Source organism: Oncorhynchus clarkii, chromosome 4 (assembly GCF_045791955.1).
Source record: "Oncorhynchus clarkii lewisi isolate Uvic-CL-2024 chromosome 4, UVic_Ocla_1.0, whole genome shotgun sequence".
Taxonomy (NCBI): Eukaryota; Metazoa; Chordata; class Actinopteri; order Salmoniformes; family Salmonidae; genus Oncorhynchus; species Oncorhynchus clarkii.
The window spans coordinates 63,227,893-63,253,708 of NC_092150.1; the positions used below are offsets into that span (position 1 = coordinate 63,227,893).

At 42.4% G+C, this 25,816-nt stretch overlaps 1 protein-coding gene across 1 annotated transcript in view; it reads left to right on the top strand.

The window, feature by feature from the left end:
- Window positions 1-765: 765 nt before the first annotated feature.
- LOC139407770 (L3MBTL histone methyl-lysine binding protein 3) overlaps window positions 766-25,816 on the top strand; it is a 30,885-nt gene continuing 5,834 nt past the window's right edge. The window contains exons 1-20 of the mRNA XM_071151630.1: window positions 766-885; window positions 2,348-2,459; window positions 3,204-3,366; window positions 4,691-4,820; window positions 6,600-6,684; window positions 6,984-7,078; window positions 7,773-7,877; window positions 8,213-8,348; window positions 8,713-8,804; window positions 9,349-9,500; window positions 10,982-11,058; window positions 11,512-11,597; window positions 11,972-12,082; window positions 13,610-13,724; window positions 14,505-14,607; window positions 16,174-16,329; window positions 16,675-16,800; window positions 20,169-20,257; window positions 25,384-25,541; window positions 25,644-25,706. Coding sequence (XP_071007731.1) covers window positions 766-885; window positions 2,348-2,459; window positions 3,204-3,366; window positions 4,691-4,820; window positions 6,600-6,684; window positions 6,984-7,078; window positions 7,773-7,877; window positions 8,213-8,348; window positions 8,713-8,804; window positions 9,349-9,500; window positions 10,982-11,058; window positions 11,512-11,597; window positions 11,972-12,082; window positions 13,610-13,724; window positions 14,505-14,607; window positions 16,174-16,329; window positions 16,675-16,800; window positions 20,169-20,257; window positions 25,384-25,541; window positions 25,644-25,706 — 2,274 coding nt within the window. The remainder of the gene's footprint in view (window positions 886-2,347; window positions 2,460-3,203; window positions 3,367-4,690; window positions 4,821-6,599; window positions 6,685-6,983; window positions 7,079-7,772; window positions 7,878-8,212; window positions 8,349-8,712; window positions 8,805-9,348; window positions 9,501-10,981; window positions 11,059-11,511; window positions 11,598-11,971; window positions 12,083-13,609; window positions 13,725-14,504; window positions 14,608-16,173; window positions 16,330-16,674; window positions 16,801-20,168; window positions 20,258-25,383; window positions 25,542-25,643; window positions 25,707-25,816) is intronic.

The following is a 25,816-nucleotide window of genomic DNA, read 5'->3' on the forward strand; positions in this document are numbered from 1 at the left end:
CTTTGTAATAATATGTGTTGATATTTCAAAAGTGTTCTCTGCATATGATGCAATTTTGACGCTTAGCAGAGAGAGGATCGATCTTTCAAATAGTTTGGGATGTAAATGCATTTTGCATGCATAAATGTAAGTTACTTTCATATTGCAATTTCGTAAACGCCTGGCAACGATTTGCTGTTAATGTAGGCTACTGTCTTAATGCCTATACTTATTATTTTAGGCGCATACATAACACACAAATTATATACCCTACCGAAACGTCAGGAATTATATTTGAAAGACAGCAATATTGATAGATCATAGGCCTAATTGCATGAACTATCAATAATTCATCAATAAATCATCATCTACATTTTTTGTTCAGTGATTTCATTGTTTGATAGGGTCTGAAAGTTTCAAACGCAGTCGTCTAAACCTAGTCAGCACTGACCTCTAGTGGTTGATGTATGTCACCGAGTTACAATGTTGCAGGCCTTCCGCTGTTACATTTCAACAATAATTGAAACATTGTTGCAAAGCGGCTTTGTGAAACATTATTGAGACACTGTTGCAAAGCCGCTCTGTGTGAAACGTTCAGTTGTTTCTCTTCTTTTCATTTGACTTGCACTTTGCGCAGGACTACGGTTGCAATAACTTCACTAAGCTGATTTTTTAAAAGTCAGTTTATGTAGATTCAGTAGGCCTGTGCCATATTCATTCTGCACAGTGTTATTTATTGTCTGGTGTGACTTCATCTTGTCTTTTTCAGATATCCCCATTTTTAACATGGATGAGTCTAAAAATGCTACAAATGCAGCTACAAATGCAGCAACCCCTGATTTTGATGTGTATGGTGCCATGGACTGGAAAGATGGTGTTGGAACCCTAACTGGGAGTGAGCTGAAGGTACACATCACCACAACAGCTGAAAAGGTTCAATGTTGCCATATATATATATATATATATATGAGAGATAAAAAAAATTTTTTAAACTTGTGTTATACCTATCAGAATAAGGACACATTATAATGAAGTAGAATGATCTATTTGTGTAATGAGAAAATCAATGATATATATATAATTGTATAAATCATAAATTGTATAATTAGGACCAAGGACTTTTTTCCTGACTAGGTCACATGGCGCTAATCACAGTATTCATCTGAATATACAGTATGTCCTCACTCCTCACATATAGAGTGTTTTCAGAAAGGATTCACACCCCTTGACTTTTTCCACATTTTGTTATGTTAAAATGGGATTAAATTGAGATTTTGTGTCACTGGCCTACACACAATACCCCATAATGTCAAAGTGGAATAATGTTTTTAGAAAAGTTTATACATTTATTAAAAATTAAAAGCTGAAATGTCTTGAGTCAATAAGTATTCAAGAGAGGGTTTCCAATGCCTTGCAAAGAAGGGCACCTATTGGTAGATGAGTAAATATATATATATTTTAAACATACATTGAATATCCCTTTCAGCATTTCAGTTATTAATTACACTTTGGATGGTGTATCAATACACCCAGTCACTACAAAGATAGAGGCGTCCTTCCTAACTCAGGAACAAAATACAAATATTCCAAAACATACTTCCTGTTTGCAGTAAGGCACTGAAGTAAAACTGTATGAAATGTGGAAAGAAATTAACTTTATGTTCTGAATACAAAGTGTTATGTTTGGGGCAAATCCAACACAACACATCACTGTGTACCACTCTTCACATGTTCAAGCATGGTGGTGGCTGCATCGTGTTATGGGTATGCTTGCCATAGGCAAGGATTAGGGAGTTTTTAAGATAAAAAATAAACTGAATAGAGACAAGCGCAATCCTAGAGGAAAACCTGGTTCAGTCTGCTTCCAACAGACATTGGGAGACAAATTCACATTTCAGCAGGACTGTAACCTAAAACACAAGGCCAAATATACTCTAGAGTTGCTTACCAGACGGCATTGAATGTTCCTAAGTGGCCTAGTTAAAGTTTTTACTTAAATTGGCTTAAAAATCTGTGGCAAGACTTGAAAATGGCCTTCTAGCAATGATCAACAACCAACTTGACCGAGCTTGAAGAATTTAAAGAAGAAAAATGTACAAATATTGTACAATCCAGGTGTGCAAAGCTCTTCGAGACTTATCCAGAAAGACTCACAGCTGTAATCACTGCCAAAGGTGATTCTAACATGTATTGACTCAGGGGTGTGAGTACCTATGTAAATTAGATATTTCTGTATTTAATTTTCAATACATTTGCTAACATTTCTAAAAACACATTTTCACTTTGTCATTCTGGGCTATTGTGTGTAGATGGGTGAGAGAAAAACATTGATTTAATCCATTTTGAAAGTTTGTGCTATGTTTATTAGTTTAAGGTGAATGAGTTTGGAGTCTTGGAGGTCCTAACAGAGGAGGGAGAAGATGAGAGTGTGAAGAAAGCTCATGCCACCATTACATGGGCAGTGCCCACTGCTCGGGAGGGTAAGATGGCATGGTTCAATGTCCACAACTTTTAGATGTTCCCGGAAGGGATATATTTGTGAGACGGTAGCATACACATGTACAATGTTTGTATCCCCATTGGGGTCTGAGATGCACCTGATCGGGTGGGATGTGCATATATCTTCTCTTTCGTCTTTCAAATGGGCATGTTTAACGGAAGATTTTCACCAGCTTATCACATACCATGCATACAGTCTTTAAGAAGCTGCTGTAGAGTTGGCTTTGTTTTTACATTTCACGGCAAATCATTATATTGTCTATAACGGCTATTTACAAAACTAGATAATTATCCATCCTGTAACTTTGCTGTCTGAAATAGTATTTCATGTTCATACCTTTTGATATACAAGACGTGTGCATTTTCAATAATTGTCCTTATTGTGTCTAACCCTAGGCACGAGAGTCAGTCGAATTGAGCTCAGCAAAGCTAAGCACAAAATGGTGAATCGTGATCATTATAAGCAGTCAGCTATCTATTTGAGCATTTCTGATTATCTCCAAATAAGGCCTTCAATTTGAGTCTCAGTCTAGCTGGTGGCTATGTTGCTGTTGTTTATTAATGAAACAGGGAATGCACGGGAACCTTTTATGTTATCACATTGCTCTGTTGTTATTGACCCTGAACTTAGAAATGATTCATTAGCCACACAGGATATGGGTGAGGATGACTTTGTGACTCTCTCTTTTCTTCGCCCTCTCTCCCTCCTTCCACAACCCTCTCAGACAGTGCTGCGGTAGCCGTGAAAGAGATAGAGGAGATGCAGGAGGGGCAGTGGGCCCAGAGAGGCCTGGTGTGCGTGCGCTGCCAAAGGAAGGGCTCCCCCGTGGACTTCATGTCTGATGGCCTCCACTGCAGTGAGCGCTGTCTGCAGCAGGACCAGCAGGAGTGAGTGGGCTGGGGAGTGGCCTGGGGAGCGGCCTGGGGAGTGGGGAGGACTAGGGTTTCATTAGTATCCAGGGCATCTAGTCTGGTCTGGTCTTAACTGCAGTTTCTGCATATGCTTTTTTCCGGTAGTTGAGCTGGTGTTTATTGTGCTTATGAAGTTCTGTTTGTAATAAACTCCGCTTATGTACAGTACACTGACATAATGGCCAGTACAGACTTTCACCCAGTCAATGAGAGACAAACATTGTTTATGGTTATCATGGTTAAGTAAATGTTTAACGTAATTTTTTATTTTATTTTATTATTCATGTCTCGATGTGCTGATATAAGCAACCGTATATATTTAGTTTCCTACATTCATAACCACAACAACTATAAACATATTTCATATGCTTAAGAAAATCGATAAGTCTACCTCCTAAACATTTCTTTGGCAAGCCATCCTATGCAAGGTGGAAGCCAGAAATAATTGATCAGTTAGTTAATGTAAAGACTAGTGGTGATGCTAATGCATGCTGAGAGAGAGAGAGAGAGAGAGAGAGAGAGAGAGAGAGAGAGAGAGAGAGAGAGAGAGAGAGAGAGAGAGAGAGAGAGAGAGAGAGAGAGAGAGAGAGAGAGAGAGAGAGAGAGAGAGAGAGAGAGAGAGAGAGAGAGAGAGAGAGAGAGAGAGAGAGAGAGAGAGAGAGAGAGAGAGAGAGAGAGAGAGAGAGAGAGAGAGAGAGAGAGAGAGAGAGAGAGAGAGAGTTGCCGTGGGCCCCAAATATCCATTGTTTTAAATAGGAGAAACTGCGAACAGAACGTTGCACCTTAAAGTGGTATTCCTTCTGTGGATTTACTACTGCCATGGCAACAGAGAAGAGAAAGACAGACTATACATACTGTAATGAACAGTTAATCACATTTCATTTGGAAAAATTGGAGTTGGATTGTAATTTTTGTTAGATTTTGACCATATTTCTAGCTGCTGATGATGATAGGATTCTTCATAGGCAGCCCTTGAGTAAGTCAACGTAGGAGTAATGCGTTATGTATATGAAATACAAGGTGTGGTCCCCCTTAAAATCAATTTAGTTCTACAATCTAATAATATCCTAGTAACACAATCAGTTTGGTTTTCTGCCCAGCACCACAGTGCATTTCTTTGTTTATTCTTTTAGTCATAGATTTCAGAAATTGCCATGAAGGAAGACTATTTTGGCATTAATGTTTCATGCTGGCCAAGCTTTAGCTATTTTGCGGTTCAGCTATTACTGAAACTATAGTTTATTAGAAGGGTAATCCTTTTTTGCACAAACCTTTACTCTATATTTTCTTTCCACTGCAGTGAGCTGAAGCTAAAGAAGGAGGTTTCGAAGAGTAATGGGGAGGTGGTGGGGGTCAGCCGTAAGAGGTCTTTGCAGCAGTACAAGATGGACACCCCAGAGGTCCCGCCTGAGGACGATGATGAAGTCTATGTCAGTATTACTTTATTACGCCAAGGATTTAAAACATTTTTTTTTTTTTTTACAAATGTTATCCTGAATTGTGTACCTACTGAATTATACCTAACTGTTGACATCTTACTGATATTTCATCACATTTTGTAGATATATGCTTATTTGATTTATATGGTATAGAACCTCAAGTCTGTAAATCTTTTGGCATCACTCCAAATTGCACAGGATTTTGAGGGATGACGTGTTAGCCTTGCATGCCTTTCCTGCTGAGGTGTCATAACTCGTACTAAATGAATGCTTCACAGAACGTGCTGCGACCCGACTGGTGTAGATAACTCTTGGCTAATCTCTGATTTATCATTATTGTTTCAAAATGGAACTATTTCAATGTACAGTAAACACAAATTCAGAATGATTTCAATACTACCTCGTAAACACTGTCCTCATTGCCTGTGCCAAAATATCACATTGCTCTAGTCTATACTGTATGTGTGAGTACAGTGCGTTTGGAAAATATTCAGGCCCCTTGACTTTTTCCACATTTTGTTAGGTTACAGCCTTATTCTAAAATTGATAAAATAGTTTATTTCCCTCATCAGTCTACACACAATATCCCAGAATGACAAAGCTAAAACAGGTTTTTAGAAATGTTTGCAAGTGTATAAAAATTATAAAACTGAAATATCACATTTATATACAGTACCAGTCAAATTATGTAGTGACCAAAAAAGTGTTAAACAAATCAAGATGGATGTTATATGTTAGATTCTTCAAAGTAGCCACCCTTTGCCTTTATGATAGCTTTGCACACTCTTGGCATTCTCTCAACCAGCTTCACCTGGAATGCTTTTCCAAAGGTCTTGAAGGAGTTCCCACATATGCTGAGAACTTGTTGGCTGCTTTTCCTTCACTCTGCAGTCCAACCTATCCCAAACCATCTCAATTGGGTTGAGGTCGGGTGATTGTGGAGGTCAGGTCATCTGATGCAGCACTACATCATTCTCCTTCTTGGTCAAATAGCCCTTACACAGCCTGGAGGTGTGTTGGGTCTTTGTCCTGTTGAAAAACAAATGATAGTCCCACTAAGCGCAAACCAGGTTGTATGGCGTATCGCTGCAGAATGCTGTGGTAGCCATGCTGGTTATGTGTGCCTTGAATTCTAAATAAATCACAGAAAGTGTTCCCAGCAAAGCACCCACACACCATCACACCTCCTCCTCCATGCTTCACGGTGGGAACTACACATACAGAGATCATCTGTTCACCTACTCTGCGTCTCACAAAGACACAGCAGTTTGGACTCATCAGACCAAAGGATGTTTCTTGGCCCAAGCAAGTGTCTTCTTATTGGTGTCCTTTAGTAGTGGTTTCTTTGCAGCAATTCTACCATGAAGGCATAATTCACGCAGTCTCCTCTGAACAGTTGATGTTGAGATGTGTCTGTTACTTGAACTTTGTGAAGCATTTATTTGGGCTTCAATTTCTGAGTCTGGTAACTCTAATGAACTTATCCTCTGCAGCAGAGGGAACTCTAGGTCTTCCTTTCCTGTGGCGGTCCTCATGAGAGCCAGTTTCATCATAGCACTTGATGGTTGATTCCATATGTGTTATTTCCTAGTTTTGATGTCTTCACTATTATTCTACAATGTAGAAAATAGTAAAAAATAAAGAAAAACCCTGGAATGAGTAGGTGTGTCCAAACTTTTGACTGGTACTGTTCTTAGAATTCTTAGTCTTAAAATGTTACTGCATATTCTAGTGTTCTAGTGTGTAAAGCCTCCTGTGTGCATCAAACAGGAGGAGAAAGACAGCAGGAAGACGACCCGTGGCGCGCCGCGAGGCAGGAGGAAACGGAGGGGGGACGCAGGCCTACTGAGACACAGTGAGTAGAAACATGCAGTGGGAGGGACACTTGTGAGGGTCCACTCCGGGCCCGGATACTCATTTTCACAATTTTCACAATCACCATATTGATATAATCACTGCCATTTGCACACACACACACACACACACACACACACACACACACACACACACACACACACACACACACACACACACACACACACACACACACACACACACACACACACACACACACAAACAAACTGTATGTGTTTCAATGTAATGTTGTGTATTGCTTTTTACACAATCTAATGAATCATTGTCTCACTATGGAAGCTGTTCCATATGGAGGGAAAAAGAAGTCTTGGTGTTGGGCCTCATATCTGGAGCAGGACAAAGCCATTGCTGCCCCCACTAAACTGTTCAAAGAGGTGAGCTGTCATACCATACCCCTCAGGCCTGTATAGAATGGGTTATTGAATCTTAAATACTTAAATCGAAACCCTTATCCTAAACCCTTATCCTTCTCTGTTTCCTTCTAGTCAATCTATTCTTTCGTCTATTCCTCCTTTACAGCATGTCATTCAGGGTTAAGATGATATGTCACATCAAGTCCTACATTTTTTCCTACATGTTGAGAATAAATTCATTTCAACTCATTAATCACATGCATTAGTCTTTGCCTACAAAAACAGTGTTAAAGGTGCACAATGCAGAAATCGCTCCACCATTTCCTGGTTGCTAATATACTAATAGTTTGCATAATTTCAGTTTGTGACAAAACGAGCAAGTATAGTGTAGAGAATCCTTTTACCATCTAAACTGCTGTGCAATATATTTTCCATAAGCATAAATATTGTACTTTCCTCAGTTTGAAGCTGGTTTTCCAAACGCAAAAGTAAAAGATGCAGAAATGAAACCTTAGAACGTGAAGCATAGAAATTGCGCACATATAACATATCTACCGCTTCTTACACTTGCTTTCAATGAGGATCTATAACTCCCATTTCTATGAGAATTTGGCCGGGTCGCCCAAAAAGTCTCATATTGCTGCTTTAAGTTCATTATTTTTCAAAAGCCCGGAAATATGTATTTTAAACTAATGATGTCCCATTTTCCTTTCAGCACCAGGCCTTCCCCCAGAGTAAGAATGGATTCCGGGTGGGAATGAAGCTAGAGGGAGTGGATCCAGAGCACCCCTCCATGTACTGTGTGCTCACTGTAGCTGAGGTAACCTCTCACCTCGACTCATCATCGCTGCCCTCTCAGGGGAGTCGAAACTCATGTCATGGAAATCTTCAGCTTTGGGAAGATCTGAAGCAAAGTCTGCATTGTCGTTGTTCTTGTTCCAGTGCATAGCTGTGATAGTTGTGATGTTATGGGTTGCTATGCAATAGCATTAAATGACCATAAATGCGTTTTTGTACTTTGAATTATGTCCACTTCTACACGGCATCATGTGCGCGTCTAGTCAGTAGGTTATTACTTAATTAATTTCGTTTGAGTAGCAAACACAGGATAACCGTGTAATGTGTGAAGATGCTTAATGCTTCTTCCATGTTTAGGTTTCAGGACACAGAATACGGCTTCACTTTGACAAGTACTCCGACTACTATGACTTCTGGGTGAATTCCAACTCTGCAGACATTCACCCTGTGGGATGGTGTGAGAAAACAGGACACACGCTTCACCCCCCCAAAGGTAAGAGACATGCTACCTTTGACAGATATCCACCTGGAAAAGCTAATAACGCATACAGTATTGGTCATTTTGGATGGGACATTTTCAAACTGTTACTGTAGCACTCCCTCATCTTCTCATTAGTATTTCTTTACCACTGTATTGCTGGACAGTTTTTTTTCCTATGTGAGACTAGTCATAAAGGGATGGTTATAATTCATTTGTTTTGCTTCGTGCAAGCAGGTTACCTATGGCAACAGGAAAACAATACTCATGCATTTTTAGTAGCTATTTTCTGCATGATTACTAGCATACCTGAAATTGATCCAGGGATATTTGATAAAGAGTAAAATAACCCCCCCCACCCCCCTCTATGGATGGACAGGTTTAAAGGATGAGGAGTTCAGCTGGTTGTCGTATATCAAGCTGAGCAAAGCCCAGGCAGCTCCCAAGGCCCTGTTTGAGAATCAGAACACGGTAAGAGGAGCCAACAGATCTAATTTAGGTTGGGGACACACTCCAATGCATGAACTCGGATGAAATTGTATATGACATACATCATTGTCAGTTTTTGTCCGTCAAAAGTTCAACTCAATTCAACTATTCTCGGACGAGTTTGGACAAGTTGCATCCATCAAAAGACAGACCGTTTGTGCGTTCTTTCCCCACCTCGGACAATCATCTCCGTTGGCGTTGTCATTCTATCAGCAACTGTTGACTTCCATTGGCTCCATCCGCAATTCTCTGACACAAAATCCGAGTGTGTCCAAGGCCTTATGGATCACTTTCATATTGCTTTGATACTACTGTTTTACCGCTAGGTGAAACTGTTTAGTTTAGTTAGACTTCACGCCCAGTTTTACACCTCCTTCATTGAAGTACAATACTTGACATCAACCCGTTCAACACAGATATTGAGTAGTTTCATGAGCAGTCGAAAGGCTATAATATGACAAGGTTCATGGCTGAGCCAAATGTGAGCTTTTTGTCTCTGAGTAACTGTCCTGTGTTTATTTTCCAGACTGTCACTCCTTTAGGATTCAGAATTGGGATGAAGCTGGAGGCCATTGACAAGAAGAACCCCTCCTTCATCTGTGTTGCCACAGTAACAGACATGGTGGACAGTCGATTCCTGGTGCACTTTGATGACTGGGACGAGAGCTACGACTTCTGGTAATGTCTAACTTTGTGATTTACATTTCCTAACATTTCCTTACGATATTTCAGACTTCAAAATCAAAGCGGTGATTTGTGTTTACCGATGTCATATCTAAGTCACATAGATTTTTTTGTTTTCTTGTTGCAGAATTGGGCACTAGATGGTGCTAGATTTATTACAACAGAATGTTTGTGTCTGGGAGGAGAAAAGCATTGCCTCTTACCAGAGTGTTTGTTATTAATATTTTACACAAGCAAACAAGCTACATTACTTGTGTAATACATTTTAAGTACAGTATGAATCGGCTGTCACATGAATTATTCTTTTGACACTAGCACACACATCACTTCCCTCACAATTCTCTAGTCTTCTTTTCCCCCCTCAATTGCCATCCCTCCAACCCTTGTTGATTTTCGCCTTTGTTTGTCTTTTTCCGACTGAGAATTGCGCGTGTCGTTACTGTCGTTTCGTGCCTGCTCTAAGCCCTCCCAGCTTGGGATTTGGACCGCCAGGAGGAAGTCCCAGTCTGCACGATACAAGAGCTTGTATTGGCTGAATTATGGATGATCGTCAAATAAATGTCAAGGAGGAGAGGAGTTAGAGAGAGAGAGAGAGAGTAGAGCCTGGAGCGGTTAAGGGACGAGCAGATTCACCCAGGGAGATGACGCTCTCTCTCTCATGTGTTGTCGCTACAGCTCACGTCAGCCAGTCACAGGCCCTACAGCATCACACCTCTGGGCCAAAGAGCAGGTTAACCACTCCACTGGGCTCTGCTTCACCCTGGCCTGGCCAGAGAGTAGAACACTGGGAGTCTATGTTGTCCCTCAGACAAGCTTGCTGTAACAACACTGACCACTGAGGTAGAAACAATGGCAATCCTCAAATGTAGATTACGACACAGTTGTCACACTGGCACAACACAAAAAGGGATTGGTTTCGATACAGTATGTTGAGTCCCATGGTGAAATAGTAAACCGTTATGCAAGCCCCTTGCAATTTATCCTGCACTGCTGATGCAATGACAGCATCATAGGAGTATTACTGCCTACAATCTACTCGTCAGTGGTGTGCCGTCCATCATTCGGTGATAGATATATGTTGTCCTACCGATGGTTGACGTGGAGAGAGGGAGCAGTGGGAAGCTGTGAGGGAAGTATCCTTTCTCGCCCTGACACTTCCCGATACGTCAAAGTGATTGTTGCATAACATGCCATCACGGTTACCTGAATGGGTTAATCACTCAGTCATAAGGTGGCTGAAGCCACAGTGGCTCAGAGTCTGTCACAATGTCAGCTGACCTATTCTCCTATCCTTGTGCTTACTCCTAAACATTATCCCTATTCAATCCCCCGTAACAGTTTATGGGGAAGTTCATGTCATAACCGTTTATAGGGAAGAGGAGGAATATACATGTGTATATATACAAAGAAATGAGAAATCTGCTGAGCAGATGGCATTTTGTTACCACTGTCCTTCTCCTGCTCCTCCTCCGTAGGTGTGATGCAACCAGTCCATACATACACCCAGTGGGCTGGTGTCAAGACAACGACAGGATTCTCACCAAGCCTCCAGGTGAGCTACTAACTCACTATGTATCCTGCAGATCCTGCCAGGATACCACACATGTGTAATGATGACTGAGCATACAGTTCTGATAGTAAAGATCAACACATGGAACGTTTCCAAGCAGATCACTGCCCATGTAGCTCAGTTGGTAGGGCGTGGCACTTGCAACGCCAGGGATGTGGGTTCAATTCCCATGGGGGACCAGTACGAATAAAAGTATGAAAATGTATGCACTCCCTACTGTAAGTCACTTGGGATAAGAGTGTCTGCTAAATGACAGAATTTTTTTGTTTGTTTTAATCTGATCTGTAAATGATGTTATTCCACTGTGGAGAAGACCGATGGTTTAGAATGACAGAAAGCACAAGGGACTTTACCCGCCCACACATGTACTACATGATACAGCATGTGTAGTCGTGCTCAATCTGGCTCAGTCTTTTTCATTACTCTTTCCTGTAGGTTACCCCAATGTCAAGAATTTCTCCTGGGGAAAGTATCTGGAGGAGACCCACTCGTCACCGGCTCCTGCCAGGGCTTTTAAAGGGGTACGGCTGTTTATATCTCTATCCTCGGCACGCAAGACGATGTGGCAGCCCCACGTCTACATTCCAACACAGTAGTAGCCTAGCTGGCCGTCTGCCGCAGAGTGTGACATATGATATGCTGCCTAAAGATGCACGCTTGAACGCCAGACCCACATTCGATGCGACGTCTGCCGATTGTCAGCGCGCTGTGTTTTAAGGACCACCCGCTGTAGAGGTCGGACTACCGGAATTATTCATGCGATTCTACCTGTGAAGCGCCCTCGGTTCGCAAATTATGTTCAGAAGTGCTAAGTACTCTTGGCCTGCAAGCGCTATTGGTGCCTCTGAGCCCTAACACCCCCCCCCCCCCCCCCCCCTCCACTCTCCCTCTACAGAAACCCCCCCACAGTTTCCAGCCACTCATGAAGTTGGAGACGGTGGACAAGAGGAACCCCATGCTTGTCAGAGTGGCCACCGTGGTGGACACTGATGACCACAGGGTCCAGGTGAGAACATCTCTTCAACTCTCTTATCTGTCTCTGTCTGACCACTGTGTCTACCAGTATCCATCTTCACTCCAGACTGGAGTCATTCAACATGATACTGTGACTCAGCTGTAGCAACACTTCTGTCTATGTCAATAACTAGGAGGTCTCCCTTCCTCCCACCACTAGTTTTTAGGCTCAGATGTAGGGATGAGTGTGTGTGTGTGTGTGGTTTAGTTGAGCTGTACATGACAGGAGGATTAGCCAATACGTCACTCATCTGCACTGTGAAGTGTGTAGCTATTAGACCCTAGATCTGAACTAGTATAATCCTTGAGTATAATCTCTTGAGTTCTGGTTCACTACAGATTTCTCTGAAACATTTCAAAGAACAAAAAAATGATGAAACTCCAGCTCTACGTGGAAAATTGGGAGATGAACTCTGTATGAAGGTGTCCTGTGGGAGAAATGTGCTGATTTACTGGGAATACATATACAAATTATTCAAGACCTCACCATTGTCCCTCTATTCCAGTTTCCAGTACATCAAATTAACATCTCCTTGACTCTCTCCTTGAGACCATTTTCAGGAGAGCTCTGCTCTCCATGCTCTTTGAACTCTGAAGTGAACAGTAGGTCAGTGTTGGGAGTCGATGGACAGCTGGCTGCCTGAGGTGTATGTCAGTGCCTCTCCCTCTGCCCTACTTATGCCTATACTGTTCAGTCATCTCAGTCTAAACCCTTCTGCGCATGGAGCAAGAATAGCCCTAGATAGCATAGCTCCAGTCTATACAGTCCCTCCAGGTTTCTAAACTCATACTACTTCAGCTTAGCTTTGGTTTCTCTACTGTCACTTGTCACTTTATACACAAGGCTTTCGATTTTGATCTTGACCTCCTACCTCGGAACCCTGTCTTCTCTCACTCATTCCAAGACTGTTTTCTGAAGCTCCATCCATACCCCCACCACCATCACTCTCACCACTCATACACGAACCAACACTACATGCGTTTCATGCTCTCATTGTCCTTCAAGCATCACATACATTCTCATGCTGTCTCCCCATCTTCAGTCCCTTTGTGCCAGCGCATGCTTCATATTTCATGTTGTCTTCAACTGAACTAATAACAATTGTATTTAGCAAGGCAGGGAAGCAGGCTGTGTACTAGGAGGGTCTGCCTTCCCACGACACCCTGGTGTGCTCCTGTCTCCTCTTGTTTGCCCCACACTGTGAAGCACACTATCATTGTCAGGAGTGTGGATAAGAACAGAGGATGAGCGATAGTTACCAACTATGCTGTGTGTCGGCCTCCCACAGATAGCCCGGGCTAGCCTCCTCCAGCTGTAAGGGCAGTGCCAGGGGCTTCAGTCCGAGACGGTGCTTGTCAGCTAGATTGACGCAATCAGTAGTTCAGCTTCTAATCTCCAAGATATGTCTTTATCATTCGACCATGATTTTGATTAAATCTCTTTTTCCCACATTTCTATATTTATTGTATGTGGTCAGACTCTACTGTGACTGTTTGTCCTTGGTGTGTGTTCCTCCAGATCCATTTTGATGGCTGGACGGATGAGTATGACTACTGGGTGGACACAGACAGTCCAGACATCCACCCTGCGGGCTGGTGTGCTAAGACAGGCCACCCCCTCCAGCCCCCGATCAGTGAGTGGCTTTATGACTCATCCTAATCTATTCATGTCCAGCTCCCTGCCTCAGTTCCAGACCTACGGTTCCTAGCAGACACACTTAGAGCCAGGCCTCAATGGACGCTGCTATTTCTTATCCCGTTCAATCGCTATGCTTTTCCCTGAAAAGACGGTTCCGTCTCTGCGTCGATTTAATCTGATCTGCTGTTGTTATATTGAAGGAGTGGTGGGAGGAAGCCTTGTTGGTGGGGAAAAAAGCAAATTATTCAAAATGACTCTTTGATGGCTCATGAGTCCTGGCTCTCTGTGGTCAATATCCTGCATTTTACCCTGAGGATGCTGGGAGCTGAACAATGAACTTCTCTCTGCCTCCCTTTCCACTTACTACTAATTTCTCCCTGTGTAGTGGTGTCCATGGAAACGTGGAGTGAGGAGTTGTGATTAGAGTGCAGCTGATACTGCCGTCATGTTTCAGAGTACAGAGCTGCGTTCTCAGAGCAAGAGTTACCGCTCCACATGGCAGCTCACTCGTGTCATATGGACACATCCAGGGACATATGTGCTTTCTCTCTTCCTGTACTGACTGTCAATAGTACCAGCTCCTTGGGATGTTGACACCAACTCCTTGTGACTGAGGCTATCCTAATATGGACACTGCACATTCACATGACATTAATCGGCTAGATTAGATGAACATTATTTTAGGATGGTTCGCCTGAAGTCATGTAGTGAATAGGGTATCACTAGGTAGATCTGGATGTAATATCTCACCCCCCTCTCCTCTCCTCATCCCCAGGTCCACAGGAGCTGTTTGAGTCGTCTGAGCAGGGCGGATGTCCCACCCCAGGGTGTAAAGGTGTGGGCCACATCAAAGGAGCCCGCTACTCTGGCCACCACAGGTACCCACACAGAGCAATCACTCTGTCTGGCTGGCCAGGCCATCAAAACTACCATCCAATAGAAATGTCCACTTGTAACCCCAACAGGCTTCATATCGCTACTTGTCGGTGAATGGTCACTTGTTGCTGGTCAAACTGGGCTTCAGGCTCATTGATCCACCAGTTACCAGTTATGTTTATTACTGTAGCATAGAGACTCATAATGCAAGAGACACCCAATGTATTCCTACTGAAAGTGAGTGTTAGCCTACAGCAGCTGTGGTAGGTCCGGAGGTCAACAATATAGGTAGGTATTGTACATGATCCACACGTACCCGAATGCCCCTGGGGTGAGGCTGTATAGAGCCTGTATAATTGGCTGTGTGGAGCTAGAGGCACAGCGGTGTAAGCACATGAGTGTCACTCTCTCCCATCAGTATTCATCACAATTCTTACCCTTTTCTCCTGAGAAACCGCGCCTCCACTCTCCATACACCCACCTCTGCCTCACCGGGCTTTCGTACAGCATGTACCCCTCCAGCTGGAGATCTACTAATGTGAACAGAAACATATTGGCAGAAAAGGCATAATGACTCTAGGTCTTTCTCCCGACGTTGCTGTGCTTTATTACGGAGTGACCGGAGGTCGTGCACACTGCGGTAGAGAGACTTTTTAATAGGGACACAGTCCGTTGGTTCAGTGTCTGTAATGTGAGCTGATTAACTTGGAGCCTGAGTACAGAATGTAGTGTATTAAAATGTATCTATGGGATGAGAGGTGCTTTATCAGTGTTTGTTGGCAAACCTGGAATATTAAAGCGGTAGAGCGACAGCTAGCTACGCACAGAAAGGATGGGAAAGAGCCCTCATTATGCAAAGAAATGTGTGACAGCAGCCAAGAAAAATGAGAGGGGGATTAGCAGAGAGTGAGAGAAAGGGAGAAACGCAATCTCTCTTTCTCTCTCCCCTCGTCAGTCAGAGTGGTCGCAGTGTGACAGCGAGGCTTACCTAACCATTTCAGTGCAAATATGTTGTTTATATAGATCCTTTCCTTTTTAGTTGAGGTAAAGTATGTTTCCCCCTAAGATAATGAGAAATAACAAATTACACAGGTGGACGATGACAAGGCGTTGTGAATGAAGTAGTCTCAGTCTACAGACTGCTATTGTCTGTAGCTTGAGTTAGAGCACGTTCAATGTTTCCAAATTGAGATTCATCACCCTGGAATGAATCACTTCATCCCCAGAAACTCTGGGGTTGGCTGTAGTGACTATTGAGTAGTACTAGGAACGGTGTAAACTGTTTTATGCCAACATCAATGTTTCCCCGATTAGACAGGAAAGAGCGTTTGTGGCACACACTCAGTGTGAGCGAGCTGCCTTAAAAAATAAATATACATATCTCTCTGCTGCTTTGCTTATATTAGCTTTTGATTCTGTCCCCAAGATCACTGATGTGTGAATTAATATCTTGTCTTGTTATTAACACCTTATTAAGTTGTAATTAAGGCCTATTATGAAGTTATTACACCAAGTCTTTTTTTCCTTAAATCAGTCATTTGTAATAATGTATATGCTCTGATTTGCAGTGCGATGGGATGCCCATACTCTGACATCAACATCAACAAGGACTCAGTGCTGCCAGACCGTCTGAGTGGTGAGATGCCAGGGTCAGGAGGATTGGGGCGACCCCGACGGGCAGAACCCAACCCAGATATCATCCCAGCTCCAGCTCTCACTGCAGAGTAAGGACCAATCAGCAACCAAAACACTGCTTTAACTACAATATATTCTCAAGACAGTCTGAGACAGATATTGTAGGGGGAAATGTATGATTCCAGCGTAGGCGTATTAGACTGTAGAGTTTGGCCGAGACTATCATCGTGTAGCTTCGAATTTTGCAGTTCAACTTCATTTCCAAATTCCTTTGAGCATTTTAACACCCCCCCCCCCCCCCCCCCCCAAAAAAAAGTGCGAACAGCTCTCATCTATTTCTGTCTGAAGTGACTCTCATGCTTAACCGTTCCACGCCAAACATGGCTCTCTTATTATTGTACTTAAAAAAAAACATTTCTCTGCCAATTTCTTAGCAAGCACTTAAGCGCCAACCCAAATCACCTGGACAAGCCTGGCAGGGGCGAGAAGGCTGGCATCGGGGTGGCGAGTGCCATGGAGCGGTCAATCAAGAAACCCGCCGGCACAGAGCCAAAAAGGAGGTGAGTGGCCCTTACAATACACGTGAAAAGCCCTGCACTATCCGGAATGGCTGACAGAACCTGCACTCAATCTGATGGTTGAGCGGTGTGCGACTGTGTCGTTACTGCCGGCTGGTCCAGTGTTCGACTGATAGGATTGTGAGGACCTGATGTAGGGCTGTGGCAGTCACTACGTTTCGTCAGCCGGTAATTGTCATGCAAATGACTGGCGGTCTTGCGGTAATTTACTTGTTAATTAACATAAACACATTTTAGCATCTCCGGGCTTCCACTCATACGAGCTGCTGATGCGCGCCTTTGGAGCATCTACGTTTTAAGCAGTCGTATAAAACCATTTCGTATAGCCTTTGCCATCACAACAAGACCTATTATTTATTTAGTTGTGATAGGCCTATAAACCTGGGAATGTCTTAGAAATCAAAAACATATATGGGCTGCATGATGCGACTATATATTGATGATTTGGGGGAAAAAGTTGCTAAAAAAAGGCGTGCGCTCTGGTCCGTGCACTTCCCGCAGAGGAGAGCGAGAGAGACAATTGCATTGCTGCTCTGCTTATGTGGCAAGCAAGTTAGGGGATATTTAATCAATGAAAGATGGGATTAAAATGACAGAATTAAAAGTGAAATGAGAAAGAAAGGCTACAACGACCAAAAGCCAACAGGTAGGCTGCTATTTAGGCTATCATCTGAGTGGAGCCTCAATTAGCCTAATTAGCTAGCTTCTCTCAGTTTGACATAGTCAAGACAGGTACTATGCAATCGGATGAGACGATATATATTCAGTTGAATTCGGAAGTTTACATACACCTTAGCCAAATACATTTAAACTCAGTTTTTCACACTTCCTGACATTTATTCCAAGTAAAAATTCCCTGTTTTAGGTCAGTTAGGATCACCACTTTATTTTAAGAATGTGAAATGTCAGAATAATGGTAGAGAGAATGATTTATTTCAGCTTTTATTTCTTTCATCACATTCCCAGTGAGTCAGAAGTTTACATACACTCAATTAGTATTTTGTAGCATTACCTTTAAATTGTTTAACTTGGGTCAAATGTTTAGGGTAGCCTTCCATAACCTTCCCTAAATAAGTTGGGTGAATTTTGGCCCATTCCTCCTGACAGAGCTGGTGTAACTGAGTCAGGTTTGTAGGCCTCCTTGCTCGCACATGTTTTTTCAGTTCTGCCCACAAATTTTCTATTGGATTGAGGTCAGGGCTTTGTGATGGCCACTCCAATACCTTGACTTTGCTGTTCTTGAGCCATTTTGCCACAACTTTGTAAATATGCTTGGGGTCATTGTTCATTTGGAAGACTCATTTGCGACCAAGCTTTAACTTCCTGACTGATGTCTTGAGATGTTGCTTCAATATATCCACATCATTTTTCTCTCTCATGATGCCATCTATTTTGTGAAGTGCACCAGTCCCTCCTGCAGCAAAGCACCCCCACAATATGATGCTGCCACCCCCGTGCTTCACGGTTGGGATGGTGTTCTTCGGCTTGCAAGCCTCCCCCTTTTTCCTCCAAACATAACGATGGTCATTAAGGCCAAACAGTTCTATTTTTGTTTCATCAGACCAGAGGACATTTCTCCAAAAAGTACAATCTTTGTCCCCATGTGCAGTTGCAAACCGTAGTCTGGCTTTTTTATGGCGGTTTTGGAGCAGTGGCTTCTTCCTTGCTGAGCGGCCTTTCAGGTTACGTCGATATAGGACTCGTTTTAGTGTGGATATAGATACTTTTGTACCTGTTTCCTCCAGCATCTTCACGAGGTCCTTTGCTGTTGCTCTGGGATTTGCACTTTTTGCACCAAAGTACATTCATCTCTACGAGACAGAATGCGTCTCCTTCCTGAGCGGCATGACGTCCGCGTGGTCCCATGGTGTTTATACTTGCGTACTATTGTTTGTACAGATGAACGTGGTGCCTTCAGGCATTTGAAAAATGCTCCCAAGGATGAACCAGACTTGTGGAGGTCTCCAATTTTTTTCCTGAGGTCTTGGCTGATTTCTTTTGATTTTCCAATGATGGAATTTTCCAAGCTGTTTTAAAGGCACAGTCAACTTCTGACCCACTGGAATTTTGATACAGTGAATTACAAGTGAAAAATCTGTCTGTAAACAATTGTTGGAAAAATGACTTGTACAAAGTAGAAGTCCTATCTGACTTTCCAAAACGATAGTTTGTTAACAAGAAATGTGTGGAGTGGTTGAAAAATTAGTTTTAATGACTCCAACCTAAGTGTATGTAAACTTCCGACTTCAACTGTAACTAGCAAGAAGTCGTCTCTCCCTCCGTTGCTGCTCTGGTACTCCGAGCCTCCTGTATCTATCTCACACATTCACACACGCTGCACGGCCTCCGCTCCCTAATAGCCAACAACTGTCCCTCTCTCTCTCGCTTTAAAAAATATATATATATATTTTCTGGACCACATTTATTACCACACAGAGAGAGCCACAGTCAGCGTAGTATAATTGAAGATTGCTGTAATTACCAAGCCTCTCCACAGCATCTTCCCTGAGCTTTGTCAAACTGTCATCTGACTCATGCCTGCCTAATCTTGTCCACCAGCCGGCTCTCTCTCGAGGCTGGAGACGAGGTTAATGCCTGCCCTACAATTACCTTCCTTTCATTTATATAAGTCCCTCCTTAGGCATACACTACCAAAACCATCATGCACTATTTTCATCAGATTTCAATGAGTCATATATGACATCATGCTGTTTCTCTTTAAAAAAAATATAATCAAACAATCAAATGTCATTATGAGCAGGTATTTCTAATATGCACTCAATCCCATTTTACTAGACATTTCTACTCCACATGTATGGCCTCAGAGACGTGTTGGTATTTCAGATAACTGATGGAATATGTGGGCAGCTTGATTTGTATAGGTTATTTAAATGCTAAAACTTATTTGCATAGATTAATTGGTTGTCCAGGGACGGGGGCTAAGTTTTATCTTCATTTTATTCAGGAGTTGGGAGCTTCTTTCAGTCCAATGCACAAAACTATTTCTGCGCACATGGAGAAGAGAGGCGACAGAATGCCTGAGCTAAGTTTAATTTAGAGAGAAACTCAAGTCATCACCCTGCTATTTAGGATTTATCAAGACTCAACCAGAGCAGCGTGTTGCTTGAGTATGACGGAACAGTTCTTAGGATTTAAAAGTGATTACAAGCAATGACATTTTCATCCCAGGAGTAGTGACTGCTAGTATTGGAACATCTTGGAATGCACAGTGATAATCAATGAAGTAGTGACTCAATATGTAATGAAAAGTTTGTTCCAAATTGTGTGAGTTCAGTCCCTGCAGTACTGCCCTATCTGTGTGTCTCTATTGACTCCCTTCTCTCTCCCAGGGTTGGGCGGCCATGCAAACAGAGGAAGGTCGAGGAGCCGGTGGAGGAAGAAATGGAGAGTGAGGTGTCATGCATAATGGAAACCAAAGGTACTGTGTCTGTACAACATTCTATTCTTCCTATCGTTCAAATATCTTAAGGGCGTCACTGCACGGTGTCTCTCTCTAGTACAGTCTGATCTATGGCCTCCCACTCATTACCCAGTGCCTTCCTTCACAGTGTGAATCAGTAATGTAGATCCATCCTCCCTCTGTCTTTTACTATGCTGAATGTGTTGACCTCTTGGGATGTCTGCTCCCCTCACTCTGCGTCTTGCCAGAGCTAGGCACACGCTCTCAAAACAAAAGTTTCACACAGTGTTATTATGTGGATGTTAATGTCTTTGGCACGCGCCAAAATGATTTGAATGTCTTGTTTGTCGTCATTTGAGCCCTAGCTCCTTTTGGTTTTAGTTCATTTATTGAGAATTCCAATATTCTCATCCTCTCCCAATGAAACCGAACAGCACTGAGTACCAAAACTGTCTTTTGCAGTGTAGTTTAAACCGAACCTAAAGACAATAGGGAAAAGCTTAAAGCAATAGGGATGACTCACTCCTTCCACAGTACAGTACAGTGGATTCAGGGTTCCTTGTGTGATGTTCCAGTGTCGGAACATCCAAGGCTCTGCTCCGGTCCTTTGAGTTCTCACTCCTCTGAAGGGATAGAAGGTAACAGACAGTAATGAGAGTGAACCAGCAGCAAGCAGCAAACTGGAGGGAAATACTCTTTGAATACAGAGACACACAGAAGATGTTTTCCTGAAACAGACATCAAACGGCACTGGCCTTTCTGACAGTTGCGGGGTCTGCCACTGCTCTGTGTGTAGCAACTGTAAACAGCATGTACTTCATGTACAGCCGTGGAAGATATACTTAATTACAATAAGGGAATAGATGTTTCTTGGTGACGTTGAATGACTCGGTCGCTCTCCTCTAGCTCCGTTTAGGATGATGCTGGGTTAATTAGTCTGTATATCTGCCTTGGACAGTAAAGGCACTTTGGCTTTGATCACCTTCTGTAAGGAGTTTTCAAAGCTCCATCTCTCTCCATGTCACTTTATATGGGTCCCTTTCATGTGATTATACCGAGACCTATGCATCCTATACAGCAACAAATGCTCCTTATTCTGTTAATGTCTTAATTTGTTCTTTTCATTCTGATGCCTAGTATAGTCAGTGGTGCCGCATGGAGCAGATAAACATGTACAAATCAACAACTTACAAAATATATTTTATCGTAGTCAAACTTAATGCACGACTTTGGTTTTAGGCCCTTATGTGAGGATTTAAAGAATAAAAAAAAAAAGCATTCATATTAACATGGATCACAGTATTGTTAAAGCTAAATGTGATGGTGAGTGAGTCTGATCACGTTCTGGAGCTTTGCAAAATGCACTGGAGTGAAGTAAGATAAACAGATGAAATGAAGAAGGCAGTTGCTTCATCGACGCAGTAGAATTATAATATGGTCATGAGGGATTTTAGATCCGATTTAAAGGGGTTTACGATTAGAATGTGGGTTTAACCCCCCAGAGTCGATGCGTCAATCTAAATTACATAACAACCCACTGCATCCCGCCAGTGCCGCACTTCCCCATCTGTGATGAAAGGTGGCAGAGCTAGAACGGTGTTTGTCCAATCATGAGACATCCTGAAAATCAGTCTTCTCACGTAAATGTCTGTAGCGTTCCAAACGTTTGACATACAAACTATTATGACCACTCTATGGAAAGGGGAGACTCTCAAGGAACACGACATTTTCCATTTTGCTCTACGACCGCCACAAGTGCCACAAAACAAGTGAAGTATGAAGGTAGTTTTGTGCCTACCCAAACAGATGCCTCACAAGTCCTCAACTGGCAGCTTCATTAAATGGTACCCGCAAAACATCAGTCTCAACGTCAACAGTGAAGAGGCGACTCCGGGATGCTGACCTTCTAGGCAGAGTTCCTCTGTCCATTGTCTGTGTTCTTTTGCCCGTCTTAATCTTTTATTTTTATTGGCCAGTCTGAGATATGGCTTTTTCTTTGCAATTCGGCCAAGAAGGCCAGCATCCCGGAGTCGCTTCTTCACTGCTGACGTTGAGACTGGTGTTTTGCGGCTACTATTTAATGAAGCTGCCAGTTGAGGACTTGTGAGGCGTCTGTTTCTCAAACTAGACACTCTAATGTACTTGTCCTCTTGCTCAGTTGTGCACCGGGGCCTCCCACTCCTCTTTCTATTCTGGTTAGAGACAGTTTGCGCTGTTCTCTGAAGGAAGTAGTACACAGCGTTGTACGAGATCTTCAGTTTCTTGGCAATTTCTCGCATGGAAGAGCCTTAATTTCTCAGAACAAGAATAGACTGACGAGTTTCAGAAGAAAGTTCTTTTTTTTCTGGCCATTTTGAGCCTGTAATCGAACCCAAAAAATGCTGATGCTCCAGATACTCAACTAGTCTCGTGAAGAAGGCCAGTTTTATTGCTTCTTTAATCAGTACAACAGTTTTCAGCTGTGCTAACATAATTGTAAAAGGGTTTTCTAATGATCAATTAGCCTTTTAAAATTATAAACTTGGATTAGCTAACACAACGTGCCATTGGAACACAGGAGTAATGGTTGCTGATAATGGGCCTATGTAGATATTCCATTAAAGCTACAATAGTCATTTACAACATTAACAATGTCTACACTGTATTTCTGATCAATTTGATGTTATTTTAATGAACAAAAATGTGCTTTTCTTTCAAAAACAAGGACATTTCTAAGTGACCCCAATCAAAAGTTTTAGAGTGTTTTAAAGTGTTGACCCTAACTGACCTAAGACAGGGTATTTTTACTAGGATTAAATGTATTTGGCTAAGGTGTATGTACATTTCTGACTTCAACTGAACATACAGTTTTAATTTCTTTCATCACATTCGCAGTGGGTCAGACGTTTACATGCACTCGATTAGTATTTGGTAGCAATGCCTTTAAATTGTTTAACTTGGGTCAAATGTTTTGGGTAGCCTTCCACAAGCTTCCCACAATAAGTTGGATGGATTTTGGCCCATTCCTATTGACAGAGCAGGTGTAACAGTCAGGTTTATAGGCCTCCATGCTTTTTCAGTTCTGCCCACACACTTTCTATAGGATTGAGGTCAGGGCTTTGTGATGGCCACACCAATACCTTGACTTTGTTGTCCTTAAGCCATTTTGCCACAACTTTGTCCATTTGGAAGACCCATTTGCGACCAAGCTTTAACTTGCTGACTGATGTCTTAAGATGTTGCTTCAATATATCCACATAATTTTCCTCTCTCGTGAAGCCATATATTTTGTGAAGTGCACCAGTCCCTCCTGCAGCAAAGCACCCCCACAACGTGATGCTGCCTTCCACGTGCATCACAGTTGGGATGGTGTTATTCGGCTTGCAAGCCTACCCGTTTCTCCTCCAAACATAATGATGGCCATTATGGCCAAACAGTTCCATTTTTGTTTCATCAGACCAGAGGAAAGTATGATCTTCGTCCTCATGTGCAGTTGCAAACCGTAGTCTGGCTTTTTTATGGCGGTTTTGGAGCCGTGGCTTCTTCCTTGCTGAGCGACCTTCAGGTTATGTCGATATAGAATTGTTCTTACTGTGGATATAGATACTTTTGTTCCTGTTTCCTCCAGCATCTACACAAGGTCCTTTGCTGTTGTTCTGGGATTGATTTGCACATTTGCACCAAGGTACGCTCATCTCTAAGAGACAGAACACGTCTCCTTACTGAGCGGTATGACGTCTGCGTGGTCCCATGGTGTTTATACTTGCGTACTATTGTTTGTACAGATGAACATGGTACCTTCAGACATTTGGAAATTGCTCCCAAGGATGAACCAGACTTGTGGAGGTCTACAATTATTTTTCCTGAGGTCTTGTCTGATTTCATTTTCCCATGATGTCAAGCAAAGAGGCACTGTTTGAAGGTAGTCCTTGAAATACATCCACAGGTACTCCTCCAATTGACTCAAATTATGTCAATTAGCCTATCAGCCTAAAGCCATGACATCATTTTCTGGAATTTTCCAAGCTGTTTAAAGGCACAGTCATCTTAGTGTATGTAAACTTATTCTAACCAACTTGCCAAAACTATAGTTTGTTAACAAGAAATTTGTGGAGTGGTTGAAAAACAAGTTTTAATGACTCCAACCTAAGTGCATGTAAACTTTCGACTTCTGTGTGTGTGTGTGTGTGTGTGTGTGTGTGTGTGTGTGTGTGTGTGTGTGTGTGTGTGTGTGTGTGTGTGTGTGTGTGTGTGTGTGCGTGCGTATATATATGTATTTATTTGTGTATATATTCTAGATTTAATGAGCAGTGATCATTCTCTAACATGCATATGCAGGAGTAACACCCAGTGCCTCTCAGGTATTTACTCAGTAGAATGGCAAGTGAAGACTCTTCCAGAAAATACTCCCTCATTTCCCTGAAACGTGAATATTGATGTCCTCTGGGTGTTTGTTCATAAGCGAACAACTGTTTTGTTGTAAGTTTCTCCGTCAACCAAAGTAAAGTTACATGAAGTTGCTGTGTCACAACTGTCACCTCATTAAATTTGTCCTAATGAATTATGACCCATGAGTCTGTGACTGTGACCCTTGCTACCTCTCTAATTGGTCCAGACTGTAATTGCTTCCCTCTCTTGCTACAGTAGATTAGTTCCTACATAAAAATGTAAAAAATGTAATGTGTATGTATATATGTATGTATAATATGTGTCTTTCGGAAGGGTTGGGTTAAAAGCGGAAGTCAAATTTTGGTTGGACCTTGTGTGCAATTAACCAATGAGGTGATCTTAATGTGAATTTCTCTAGAATTGTTCCTCCCCAGGCAATATTTATCTTTGTGTTCCATCAAAACCTTAGAATGACTCTCAAAACACCACAATTTTCCTCTTCACTTGAATTGTCAATTTTATGAGATAAACGTTGGAAGATGCTCAAAGCTGGGTTTATGCCTGGATAAAGAAACAGGCAGCTTCCCAATATGGTTAGGAGTGAGCAGCAAGCATCTGCATTCTGTTTCTTCTAACCTTTCCAAAGATTTCCATCAGATCCCTTTAGTATCGAGCTGTTCATCTTCAGGTGATCACAGCAACAAATTCCTTGCTTTTCCAAATTTAAGTGAATTAATTTGAGTTTTTTTGTATGTTTATTTCCTTCCCTAAAGTAGAGCTGACACTACAGCAAGCCCTTCACCAGTCAGTGTTCATGCCATGCACCTCGCCATCCCCTAGCAGCTCTCCTTTCTGCTGGGACCAGCACAGCAAGCTACTTCCCACTGTGGCTGGCATCACTTCAAGCAAAGTGGCTTCATGGACAGTGGAGGAGGTAATGGATGATTTGCATTGTCGCTACAATGTTGCTTGCTGTGCAATGACTGTGCTGTTCATTTGGATAACTATACTAAGCATGATGTCCAATGTGTTACAGGTGATTGAGTTCATCCAAGGTCTTCCAGGCTGTAGGGAACACGTGCACACTTTCAGAGACGAGGTACAGTTTCAGTACAGAACGTGCAGCTAACCACTGATACATACACACACTCACACCAGTGGCGGTCGTTGCCATTTAAGATGACTGGGGGATGATTCTTTTTTTTCATG